At 36.8% G+C, this 14,223-nt stretch overlaps 1 protein-coding gene across 1 annotated transcript; it reads right to left on the reverse strand.

Annotated features, from left to right (window-relative positions):
- Positions 1 to 13,547: 13,547 nt before the first annotated feature.
- LOC138319696 (uncharacterized) lies at positions 13,548 to 14,027 on the reverse strand. Its single transcript, XM_069262841.1, has one exon. It carries the CDS (start codon positions 14,025 to 14,027, stop codon positions 13,548 to 13,550), a length of 480 nt encoding a protein of 159 aa, XP_069118942.1.
- Between the last annotated feature and the right edge of the window lie 196 nt (positions 14,028 to 14,223).

The following is a 14,223-nucleotide window of genomic DNA, read 5'->3' on the forward strand; positions in this document are numbered from 1 at the left end:
CACAAAAAGTGTTGTATTTAGAAGAAATAACATAATATAATTGCACTGTGCTTGTTTTCTTTTATTGGCCACCGTAACTGAAACAGTGAAATATATCTTGCAGAACATGTCAAAAACATTGGCAGTCCGCCGTATTCGATCCGTACACATGTCAATGTCTGGAGATATTACACATGAATAGTTATCAGAACTATTTGAAAATATTATAATTTAGTTACTTTAATATTGCCACAATAAGTTTTAAGTGTGTTTGAGATCATTAACAAACTTTAAAGAGCATTCCGATAGCATTTACGTTGGCTTGCAATAATCACATCGTGAGTGAACTCACTATCTGTACGGCACCAGATCCAAGCTGATGGCTAATTATATATAACAGTACGGTTAAAATGCCACTAACCTTCTAGCTTGTCAGTTTTGCTGTAATAATATTACAAACCACTTATTGAAAATCCTAAATATAGGACAGTTTAGGACTCGTCTTATAAATCCCACGTGTGTTTTGACTTTTTGCACACGGCCTGCAGCCGGGACATGTTATGGCGGTTCCCTACGTAATGAGCATAGCTAGATCTATAAGGAGTTTCATATGCAGTTTTACTAGAAATATGAAGATTTGTTAAAATATCTAAAATAAAGAAATACTAGTCAAGTGAATTTTTATGCAATTTGAAGAATATTTGTTTTGTTTTTAAGTAGATACAGACGCATTGTTGATGATATATAGATCGGTTAAGCTAACTAGCCATTCAGTTTCGTTAAGCTGGATGAGAGGCCCGAGCGTAGCATCCAGTACCAGTTTACCTGTGGATTTGGCGACAGTACTGGAGTCTATAAATAACGGAGTACGGTTAAAACGGCCCCACTGCAATAACCCCCATTAAAACGGCCCCAGTCGAAACGGCCTCACTTTTTATGTAGGCAGATATAAGACAAAGCTTATGACGGAACACATTGAGATTAATTAAAAGTAAATTTAAATGAATGAACATGTTTGTTGTCTATCTTATTAAAGATGGTTGGTTAGGTTAATACTGTATACCTACATATACAAGTAAATGATGTTTTCAAATGATGATTTTTTTTACGTTCACGATCACTAGCAGCGTTTGATAGATCTAATATTCAAGTAAGAAATCAATTTGAAATGTCTTCAAAATACTTTTAGTATTGATTTCTCATCGATTCATGTATGGTTGAGACGAAGATATTGTTGAAAAGGGAAGTGCTAGCATTTAACTGGGAAATTACTTGTACTTGTTTAGTAGGAGTTTTTGATATTTTGACAAACGGAAAATATTGAGAAATGCAGTTAAAGTAATAAAATATATTCAAATCTTTAATTATTGCAATTTTTTTTCAATATGTTCAGTGTGTTGATTATATACATTTGTCTTCTAAATGTTCACAATGTTTTGCTTGTAACATTATGTTACAAAACGAATTACAATGTAGCTCACATATCAGTATCAAAGGAAATTACAAGAAATAGATTATCTTTCCTCATTAAATTAAATAGAAAACGTCCCAAATGGGATAGGTATTTGATAAACATTTTTTGTTAAACTATTAGAAATCAAATGTACATGTGTCAAAAATTTAGTGAATTTGAGCAAATGATTGTTACTTAGTTAAGAAAGACGTTAAAATAAGTTTTAATTATGTGAATTATGATAACATGTACTGAAATTTTGAAGAGAACGCTTGAGTGATTTTACATGTGAACCAACAGAATGTATTAGGCAGCATTGTAATTTCGTAATCCTATATAATAAGACAAGTATTGATTTACTAATATTACATGATTTGATTTGTACTTTCCCGTACAGTTTTTCCGTGTTAATTTTGTGGGACTTACACTCTTTCAATTACATCGATAAACATGTCAGCGTGGGTAAGAAGGCGGTAGGGGGTTTATATACACGCATCGTTCGCAGTTGGGGTGGACCGGGGTGTAAATATAGAATATGTCTGTCCTCTAGAAGACTTATCAATATCACCATGTGATTTTTGAATAAATTGGTCAATTGGTCTACTTTTAACAAGTCTTGTAATTATTCTTTTGTAAAACAGCAAGTTGATTGATATACATTGTATCCGAACTTCAATTCAAACCGGATAACTTGTTAGCTCACCATAGACCATGAAATTGTTTGTACATTTTCTTAACTTCAGGATTGTTTCACAAAATTACAAATGAATTTTCTACAACATTTTTTATTTTCAAATCCCCATACCTCTGATGAGTATAATAAAACTGTCATTACAAGTGAATCAAATATTTTCAGTTTAAGATGAACAGGAAGAGATACATTCCTTTATTTCTTATAAACAGCAAACACCGATTTAATTGTTTGTTCAGCAGGTTTTTTCCCTTTCTTTAAAAACGCTACCATTAACATTATTTTCTGTACCTAGATATGTAAACAATTCTTATAAATCTAATTATGTATTCAATAACATCAACTGGTGTTGTTGTACCGATTTACGTCCTGAGAATATCACAATTTTTATCTTTCTGATATTAAGTTCTAATTTCCATGTTATGCAATATTGTTAAAATTCATGTAACACTTGTTGTAGACCATCAGATATTTCTGATATCATATAACAGTGTTATTGGCAAATAATATGATAAAAAGTTTGGATACATTCCAATATCATATACCGTAAAAACTGGTATAATTTTGCGCAGGTAATTTTTAGGGCTGAAAATGCTTAAAAAATCTACTATCAGTATATTTTGCGCATCAAAAAAATGGGGAAAACAATGTCCAGGGAGTCCCAAAACCGATGTATGAAGGTGACAATTTCAATGCAAAATATTCCCCATAAATGCTTGACAACTTGCACAAAAAGTGTTGTATTTTAGAAGAAATAACATATGAAAACCACATTTGTGTTTGTTTTCTTTTATTGGCCACCGTAACCTGAAACTGAAATATCTAGAAGATGTCCAAAACATCGGCGGTCTGGTCCGCCGTACTCCGTGCACATGTCAATGTTTTGAGATATTACACATGAATAGTAATCAGGAATATTTGAAAAGAGTAGAATATATTTACTTAAATTGGCACAATAAGTAATTAGTGTGTTTGAGATCATTAACAATCAACAGCAATCAGCTAGCGGATACGTAGTTTAGCTTGCAACAATCACAGTGTGCATAATTTGTCAAGATTTGTAAGACAAAATATTCTTTTCCACCAGGTAAGATTCTAAGTCATAAAGGTAGATTGAAAATAGGAAGGGAGATAAAATAACCAGATAAATATTTGTAGCGGGATAAGACTGGGTTGATTATCGGTGATCAGGTAGCTCAGTCGGAAGAGCTACATTTTTCTTCTCTCCTGTTACAGAATTGGCACCCAACTAATTAAATAACCAACGGTTTGTGGTGTTTGAAAGGGTCTCGTATGTATTCAAAAAAGGAGGGAGGAGTGTAGCGGGACTGGACTGGGTCGATTATCGATGACCAGGTAGTTCAGTCGGTAGAGCACTCAGCTAGTGTTCGGAGAGTCCCGGGATCGAATCCCGGTCTTGCCGCTACATTTTCTCCTCTTCTGTTACATATGGTACCATACTGTGCGTGTAGATATTCAAGGTAAATCAACAATGTTCACTGATCTTGCAGAATTGCCTAACAGTGTTATAATGAATGCAGTAAATGTATGTCTCATTGGTGTGATTGATTTAAAGGCAGTTCATGTGGTGACCGAAAAAAAAGGTAAAATCAATACTTTCAGAATGATCAGGGAACATTGATAGTCAAGGCGGGGAAAACATAAGACGACCTGTGTTATACAAATAATGTTTAATTGATTTTCATTAAATTGTCTCGAAGGTGATGATTAGTGTGTTATGAACGATAAGCTTAATATTTTTTTGACAAAAAATATAAACAGCTAATGTCATATTGTGTTTTAAATTTAATATAATCTTTTATTTATTCATTTCATTTCAAGCATGTACATGTCATAGAATATAAACAAATATCAGGTATATGCTTAAATCATATTACAGTTAAATTCACAATAAGGAATTTGAAGATGACGATAGTAATTATTTTCGGATTGAAAATCATTACAATATTAAGCTTCCTCAGTTGAAAATTACTTCTTTTTGTTCACACAATTCTTCTCCTAGACTGTTTCCAGTTGAAATGATACATGCATGCTGACATTCTGTAAAACATAAGGAAACAATAAATGTATTAACAGAGTAATTACTGAAAAGGCTAATATCATATAATTAAACATTTTAATCATAAATAGCAATACCAGCATAGAGGGAATATTATTGAAGTTTAATTCCCGCTGTTCTTCAGTCCTCCTGTTCTTACATGTAAGAGTTTTGTCCTTCATAAATTGATTGTAATATACAGTCTATAGCAGTTGTTATATAATGTGCACAAAGAAGTATAAATACACACGTATGCATGGGTAGTGGTAAATTAATAAGTTATACAGAAAATGATGGTGCTGATCATGAAAAGCGTAAAGTCTATTTTGTTGAGTAAAAAGTTAAAAACTAACATTGTTCACACCCTAAGATGTAATCGCACTAAAAACAGTGACCAGGTGGGCTTTTGTGCGATTGCATTTGTAAGACTGTGCCAGGTGGTAGAGATTAGTTCCGCTCGAGTGATCACACAATGCAAGTGAGAGTCGGGAATATGTTTATGTAAGTTTTAATTGCTAATCTCTGATGCTTGTTGGTAAAATATAACTCAGGATAATTGCTAAACAATTAACAGTTTTCTCTACATTTGTTACAGATTGAAACAGCTTTTTAAGTGCCGTTTTACGGAAGAATTATGAAGAAGAAATCGGCATTTTCGTCGATCTAGTAGTCCCAAAAATATCACTTCGAGATATATGAACATTCCATATATGATTTATGTCATTCGGCCAAAAATTTACTTCGTATTACCTAGTTTAATGAATATGCAGTATGTATATGATCAGAACGTCAAGCTCCTGTGGTGAAAATAACTAAAATGTTTAAAAAGTATGGTTTAGTGGTAATCTCTGAACGTGCTTTATTACATAGATATATTCTGATATTTATACATGTGCTTATAAAATTATCGATAATAATGGATGTGGTAAATATTCATACCTTATTAACTGCCGTTAGTTTTAAGATTACGCCACCTTGGACATTTACAAAATGTTCACCGTCTGTCACGTGCTATTTTATCAGATTTAAATCTCTGGTCCAAGTTTGTCCAAAATTTTGTTAGAGTTGTCTTTCTTCCATTGTCGATTTACACGTACATGTGGCATAACGCAGCCGTGATAAACAAATCTCCATATCGTCCTGAAATATATTTGCTCCCGAACTAATATGATTCAAAGTGCAAAAATCAATATTGTAACAGTTTTAATGTTTGAGGTGAAATACAGATTTCATTTTTTCCGTTGCGGGATAATTGTCATTAGTAGGGACTAAACGCGTGGGGCGAAGCGAAACATTTTCGGGACGAAACGTCTTCATGTATTGAAAACAACATTTTCGGGACGAAAAGTCTAGATACATTGTACACAATTCAAGTGAAGATTTTCCAACCTAAGATCATTTGGATGATGTATATGTTAAGGATATGAAAGCAGTAATCTACTATTCCTATTTCAACATTACAAATACGCTTATTTCAGTAACTTTCATATTCAAAATTTGCTATTTAAAATTCCCGGTAAAATCAAAGTTGTTGAATACACTGCCGCTAGGAGCGCTAGTATCTGCGAGCAAGTTCTTAGCCAATCATATTGAGGAAATTGACTGTAAGAGAATTTTGCAACCACGATCACAATGGCGAGGTGACCCTCGCCAAAAAATAGCAAAAGAAAATATCAGATAGAATAACAAAACATTGACATCAGATCGGTCTACAATTGAGAGTTTCTGACAGCAAAATGATCGTGTTGTTTTTAATACGTGAATACTGGGCTCCATTATCACAGTATGTTTTCAAGTAAATTCATAACGCCATCAATTTTTGGGTAAACAATTCAACAGCGTTATTATAGTGTTGACTAGTAGCACTATTGTACTAACAGTATTTAAATATTTCGTCAGCTGGAACAATTCAGGGACAATTCAGTGAAGCTAATTCTGTTTACATAAACACGAAGAAAAATATGACATAAATGTATTGTTCTACATTCCTTATGAAGCATATAATATATTTTCAAGAAATAACGACACGATTTTGATTGATACGGTTGAAATTCCAAATCGTTGATCAATACGATTAAGCAGGTACAACATGTACGCTGTACCCATACCCGAGCCAAAGTCACGAACGTTAAAGAAATGCAACACATAACCACTGACGAGTTGATGAAATTATCTTTTAGACAGGAGCATGCATCTAATAAGGAAAACACACTACTATGAGAGCGATTTGAGTAGTTCTAAACAAAAAATTCTTTACTACACGGGGAAGGGGCAGGGTTCGGCATAAAAGACATTCGACCACAATGTGTATAATGGTGGACAGTAAGCGAATTTCAAAATTTCATATATATTTCACTACAGTAGGCTTTTCTGACATATCACAGTAAAACCAGCTAATCAAATTCCTATAATAATCTATTCCTATTTCCGAAATGTGTGCAATTTTTTATGTAATCTTAGACTGAATTGTCCCTTTAAACCTCCAGCAAAAATGCAAATAATTATGTGGACCAAGATAGCATTATGTACATATTATACTGTTTCATGTTCAGATAAAAAATACATATCTCCTGTTTACATTGTAGATTTATTTTACCAAACGGTCCCAGGATAGTTAAATACCCAACGGTTCCCAGACAACCACTTCCATCACAATCCTCGATTATCCAACGGTATGAATACATTAAATTTACATCATTGAAAGCAATAAAGACCATGGTTATTTTAGTGTGGTAGATATATAAATAAAAATGTGTAAAAAATATCCCTAAAACAGAATATTGATGGGCGGGGGGGACCCTGGAAAAAAAATGACGATTTAGAATGACTGAGAATGACTGTACGGTGTATTTTTTATGATTTTAAAGCATTTTTTATTTTTCGAAAAAATAACATTGAAAACGGATAAATTCATAATGCAGATTGAAAGTTACCTACATTTAGAAATTATAATTGTAAATGTCGTCGTATCTTTATGCAAACATGTACTGTATTTTTGCTAAACACGGCCGTGTCTTTGGTGACTTTCTTACAACACTGCAATTAAATGGTAGGCCTAGAGCAATTTTGATAATTTTGTAGGAAAACAGAGTTTTAATAGACAGTATATTTCTTTATACGTGTAAGTGCCGATACTCTCATTGGATCATTTCTACACATAAAAACGCAAAAATGCATAAAGGGGACTAATTGAAAATTGAATACAAATATACTCTTTATTTGTGCACTTATTTTTTTGTGATAGCGACGAAGACTAGTCACATATTAAAGTTCATCGTAATAACACCTCCTGTTTTTTGCCTATCGGAAATGTCAATAACGGTATCCACGTCTATGGGCATGTCCTTGTGCACATGTAACAGAGCCAGAACCCATGCTCGCAGATTTTAAGGCGTTTCATAACACTCTAGTTAGCTTCTTTCTGCTGTTGTCGTTGTGAGTGGCGTGGTTCTTAAGATCTGAAAGATCTTGTGTATATTGGGATATAACTACTTGTTAGTTACCTACTGTCTTGTTCCTGTCGGGTTTTCGGCTTAAAAACGTCAATTTTCTGACACGACCTCGCACCACCTTTTAGCGTGTATAATATTGTAATAGCGCGTCCCCACTCCCGGGACCAGCGTCGAGGGGACGTCAGTTCCCAAATGTTGTGATCGTATATAGTTTTGATTTACAATCCCCACGACACCGGTCAGCAGACGAATCCCGAGAGTAGAGACACGCACACACGCGGAGCTGATTACAGACAGCTCAATCCCAAGTTCATAAGGATGTGGCGGAGCAATTTAACTACATGTCAACAAACACTTACATAAAGATAAATGGAGATTTATTCATATTAATTAACTAGATCAATTAAACAGTGATACATATAAACGGTAACAAAGTAAGTAAAAGTAATACACAAAGATAAACGGTTTCAGTATACGGACACCCCTATAGGATTATATAGGACCTATCGATAACGGTACATCTACCCCCCTCCTATACCTATAAACTTATACACTACACCCTCACCTCCCGGTAAACACTAGCAACAGCCCCACTCCCTAACTAACGTGTACACACCCCCACGTGCCCTAACGTTTACGTACTAATGTACGTGTGCTGTTGTCAGCACTGTGTGGTAGCTGTTATCAGCTCCTGAGGTGGGAGAGGTATCTCTCCCTGGGTGTTGGCCGGTTATCCGGCCATGCAAGTCGTCCATTTTGGCTGTGCAGCCCCTTTTATAATCCCCTTCCCATGGTCCTATTTGCGATGTCGCACACCCATTCTGATTGGTTTTATCTATGGCATATGCGCAGTGAGCGCGGAACCTCATCCGGCAACTCACCGATATCATGTAGTATCGAGGGTAAACACCAAGTTAACCTAGACTGCCCAAGGATACATATCATAGCCGCTATAATAATACTCAACCGGAAACGCACGTGGAATGTTTATATACATAGCCCTACCCTACCGGTGTCATATCAAACAGATGGAAACAATAAAAGGGACCACAGCAATTATGGCACACATACTAAAATAATTAACATCAAATATAAGGCGAGTGACCTATATTCCCACATTCCTCCCCCCTTAAGATCAAAGTATAATTTTCACAAAAATATACCTTTGTCACCAAGACTATCAACCTTAATTACCCTTGGAATGGGTATCACTTCCGCCTTTATGAAAACAAAAGTAAAATCTTCTAATCATTAACAAAACAAAAATATGAAAGCTACACAAACTACAAACATCATAACCCGGTATAATGTGATAGTATTTTCAGAACCACTATTTCTATGGAGCAGGCAGTACTGACATCCATGTATCATAAACAAAACATTGTCATAGCTACTATCAAAATATGGTGTACAGTAAATATGAACATAAAACACTATGTAGAACAATATACCAAAACATAATCTTGTCCATAATATACATTTAACATTATAACCATCAGCTTAATACCGATTAATACCTCAAAATATGGAACAATAACCTTTTAGTGACATACCCCATTAATATAGATTAACAGGTACTGCACTAAGTTCGAATCTAGAATCCCACCACGAAATCTGAGTAACCATAAAGAACATTAACCCATAGGAACTTTTATCCATAACGAAAACTTATAGTTTAGCTGAAAATCAAACAAATAGCAATGAAATGTCAATGTTTTCCCTGAAATGAAAAATGGCATAATCCACAATATTTCACATTTCACATTTCACAAATGAAAATAATCCAAATGTTTAAGTCACAATTTCTTCTCTTTTCAAAATCCACACGAATGAAATCAAAATCGCATAACGCTTAACACAGTCAACGTTAACACAAAATCGTTGTACCACACTCTTCAAAAAATATGTCCGTTTCCTGTGTTCTTCCAGTTCCGGTGGTCCTCTTCTTAATCTCCCCGGAGGTACGTAACGTCCCCGGTATTGTCTTCCTTCATCTTCACGGAGGTACGTAACGTCTCCGTATCCCTCATACAGCTCCATTGATCCCCATTTGATTGACAATTAACCCCCTAGAACTGGTACAGTTCCTCGAGGCCAATGCCAATGGAGATGTCTTGTATTTTCTTTGGCTGTTACTTGACCTGACCCTGTCATTATACTGAGTTCAGGGTCGAGGTCACATCAGGTCACACTCATACCATTCCTCACAGTAGGGGTGGTCCAGTAACTGTTTGAGTAATCCAATACCAGTGGTAACAGTGTACTATCCTGACCCTGGCTAGTCAGATACACACGTGCTTGTCCCGTTAGATGGTCTCACGCCCTAGCCTGTCATCAATGTCCCATTAGTGTATGAAATATATCCCCTCCCAACTGTTGACATAGGAGGTATCACTAGGAATTTAATTCTGTATACCTCGGCCGATCTCTCCACTCCCGAAACTATGTATCGCTACCATTTTATCCCATTTTGAAAACATAATGAATCCACCTTTGAGTTGGTGAACTTAACCCCATTTAACAATTGGAGAAACAGACACATTGAGCCTAATGTCTATCAGCATTCTAAATGTTACCCTATGTAAATGCACCTTGCATTAAGACAACCTATGTCTATAATACACCAGTAACCATTGTCGAACCCGACCTGACACTTTCCCTTGTTTATCTATACCCCCTAGAGTTTCCTTCCAATTTACCAACTCTCTCTTTGACGTTTAAATACTGGCTGGACCTCTCATTACTCATTAGTTTTCTAATTAATGTAACGCTCCTTTCTAGTTTCCTTAGAGTTACAATCTCCCCATACCAACACAATATGGTCTCATTGATATACTTTCAACGACAAAACCTAACAAAGTTTTATCAATATCCTTATTCCTAGTTTCTGATACCGTAGAGCAAAAACTTACTTCATTATAACAGTTTTGTGTTTTAACATGTAAATGAACGTCTATTGTTACAGGACTTGCTATTTCTAACAATAAAGGTTACAAAATACACATTGCCTTGAAACTGAATTTCACATATAGTTCAAGTGACATATAATCAAATACTCACATTCCACATCCTCGGTCACAGGCACCATTCTGTAATAGCGCGTCCCCACTCCCGGGACCAGCGTCGAGGGGACGTCAGTTCCCAAATGTTGTGATCGTATAGTTTTGATTTACAATCCCCACGACACCGGTCAGCAGACGAATCCCGAGAGTAGAGACACGCACACACGCTGAGCTGATTACAGACAGCTCAATCCCAAGTTCATAAGGATGTGGCGGAGCAATTTAATTACATGTCAACAAACACTTACATAAAGATAAATGGAGATTTATTATACTAAGTAATAGATAATATACAGGTAAACAATAACAAAGTAATAATAGAGAACAGAAGTATTTACAGATAGTACCTAACGATAACACTAGCCCCCACAAGTTCCTACCGAGAGCTTAGCTAATGACCAACACCCCTTCCTATTCCCTCCCTCCTCCCAGCTAACTCCACAACAGCCCCACTCCCAAATCTACGTTTAACACCCTAAGTGTCCTAACGCTTACGTACTAATGTACGTGTGCTGTTGTCAGCACTGTGTGGTAGCTGTTATCAGCTCCTGAGGTGGGAAAGGTATCTCTCCCTGGGTGTTGGCCGGTTATCCGGCCATGCAAGTCGTCCATTTTAGCTGTGCAGCCCCTTTTATAACCCCCTTCCCATGGTCCTATTTGCGATGTCGCACACCCATTCTGATTGGTCTAATCTATGGCATATGCGCAGTGAGCGCGGAACCTCATCCGGCAACTCACCGATATCATGTAGTATCGAGGGTAAACACCAAGTTAACCTAGACTGCCCAAGGATACATATCATAGCCGCTATAATAATACTCAACCGGAAACGCACGTGGAATGTTTATATACATAGCCCTACCCTACCGGTGTCATATCAAACAGATGGAAACAATAAAAGGGACCACAGCAATTATGGCACACATACTGAAATAATTAACATCAAATATAAGGCGAGTGACCTATATTCCCACAATATTGTAAACCCTGGAAATGGAACGGAAACATAATTTTCCGGAAAAAGTAAACATTTAAAGTAAAAATAGAAGGCGATTCGGATAACAAATTAAAATGTTTAATGTTAGTCTCGGTTACGTTCAGAATGACTTTAATTTTTTTTGAAAATGTATTGATGTGCACACAGTTGCGTTTTTGCGTCAATGGTAGCTACGCCACTGAACAGCTAGGAGCATACTGAGCTGGTGAAACGTCAATTCATATTTCATTCCATATCCAGTGGCGTAGGAAGATGAATCGTATTATATTTTGTATATCAATATTTTGTACCCCCTCCCCCCCCCCCCCCCCGCCGCCGCACCTACAGGAGGAGATTAATTCAACTCCCAACCATATATGTTTTATGTACATTTTTCATATATCAGTAAATTTAATCCTTGTACACATTTATAGACAGTGGGGTCGCTATAAAAGGATATTAACGAATACGCAAATTGGCCAGATTAGCGTGTGAGCGCCGAAGGCGCGAGATTTTAGTGTTTTAGGTGTCTGAGGGTGACCCCCGGAAAAAATATAGTAATTTAGAATGGCTGAGATGAGTTTTACAATGTATTTTGATGATTTTGCGAGCGCCCGAAAGCGCGGGATTTTGGTGTTTGGGGGGTCCGGGGCCTCCTCTAGGAAAAATATTACGATTTAGAATAGCTTAAATGAGTTTTGATGAATTTGCGAGCGCCCGAAAGCGCGAGATTTTGGTGTTTGGGGGGTCCGGGTGTCTACCCCGGAAAAAAAATACGGTTTAGAATGGCTGAGATGAGTTTTACGATGTATTTTAATGATTATAAAGCGTTCTTAACATGGTAATTTTTCTATTTAAAGCTGCTTGCATTTAGAAATGATAATTGTGTCGTCAAAACATTATGCAACCCTACTCGATCTGAATACACCGGCTTCAGACCATCGGCACATGGTTGTGTAACATAAAAAATGAATTAATATTTTCTCGCTAAGACATAAACAAATTGATCTTTTAAGAGAATTTTTTTAGGAAGTACATAAAATCCTGTGTATTGAATTTTGACTAGGCCTATTTAAGGTTTGACATTATGTGCTTGAACGTTTTAGGAAATACGCCGCGCAGCGGAAAATTTTCTAGAATGAAGTACGAAAAATGTGCAGGAGGACCCTTTTTTCTTTCAAATAAACATTTCTAGAAAATTTCAGTCGGCGAAAATGGGGGGGGGGGGGGGGGGGCAAAAAGACATGTTTGCCCCTCCGTCCTGGGGAACGGGGGGGGGGGGCAGTTGTCCCCCCTGCCCACCCCCCCACCCCCCCCGCTTCCTACGACGCCCCTGATATCCCTGTCAACATGGATGAACCAGTTTCCGTAATATTAGTTTTCTTATTCTTCAACTAAATTATTGATATAAAATTACAAATTACAAATCAAGTTCAATTTCTTTCATTTCTTTGATATATTGAAAAGGATCATGTTATTTTGTCGTCGCGCTGAGAAAATTACATTATTTTCATTTTCTATTTATGATAACTAATTTAGCTCGTCTCTCTACTGACGTCACTCGTGAACTTTACGATGAACCGTGTGATGCACTCATCGCACTACTTACTGAAGGACCAAAATAATGTTTTGTTTGAAAATCAAATTAATCACGCTTTTCATAATGATATCTCAGAATTGTTTAAAAACTGAAAAATCGGGAAAATAAAAGCCAAAGTCAAAAAGCAGTTTAAATCAAAAGGTTGATGCAATAAGCAACCTTACTAAAGTGTAATTAGTCTCTCGTGCTTCGTAGCAGACCTTTGTTATTTGGAGTCAACACATCTGGTACATCTCTATCATAATTACGTCCCTACTGATTACTGTTTTCATAAATTACACAGTACCGGTACTGCATGTCACATCACTGGATCCCTGTGACTCTGTTGTTACAGTACCGGTACTGCATGTCACATCACTGGATCCTTGTGACTCTGTTGTTACAGTACCGGTACTGCATGTCACATCACTGGATCCCAGTGACTCTGTTGTTACAGTACCGGTACTGCATGTCACATCACTGGATCCCTGTGACCCTGTTGTTACAGTACCGGTACTGCATGTCACATCACTGGATCCCCGTGACCCTGCTGTTACAGTACCGGTACTGCATGTCACATCACTGGATCCCAGTGACTCTGTTGTTACAGTACCGGTACTACATGTCACATCACTGGATCCCTGTGACCCTGTTGTTACAGTACCGGTACTGCATGTCACATCACTGGATCCTTGTGACTCTGTTGTTACAGTACCGGAACTGTATGTCACATAACTGGATCCTGTGACTCTGCTGTTACAGTACCGGTACTGCATGTCACATCACTGGATCCTTGTGACTCTGTTGTTACAGTACCGGTACTGCATGTCACATCACTGGATCCCTGTGACTCTGTTGTTACAGTACCGGTACTGCATGTCACATCACTGGATCCCTGTGACTCTGTTGTTACAGTACCGGTACTGTTTGTCACATTACTGGATTCCTGTGACTCTGTTGTTACAGTACCGG

This window comes from Argopecten irradians, chromosome 3, assembly GCF_041381155.1.
Source record: "Argopecten irradians isolate NY chromosome 3, Ai_NY, whole genome shotgun sequence".
NCBI lineage: Eukaryota > Metazoa > Mollusca > Bivalvia > Pectinida > Pectinidae > Argopecten > Argopecten irradians.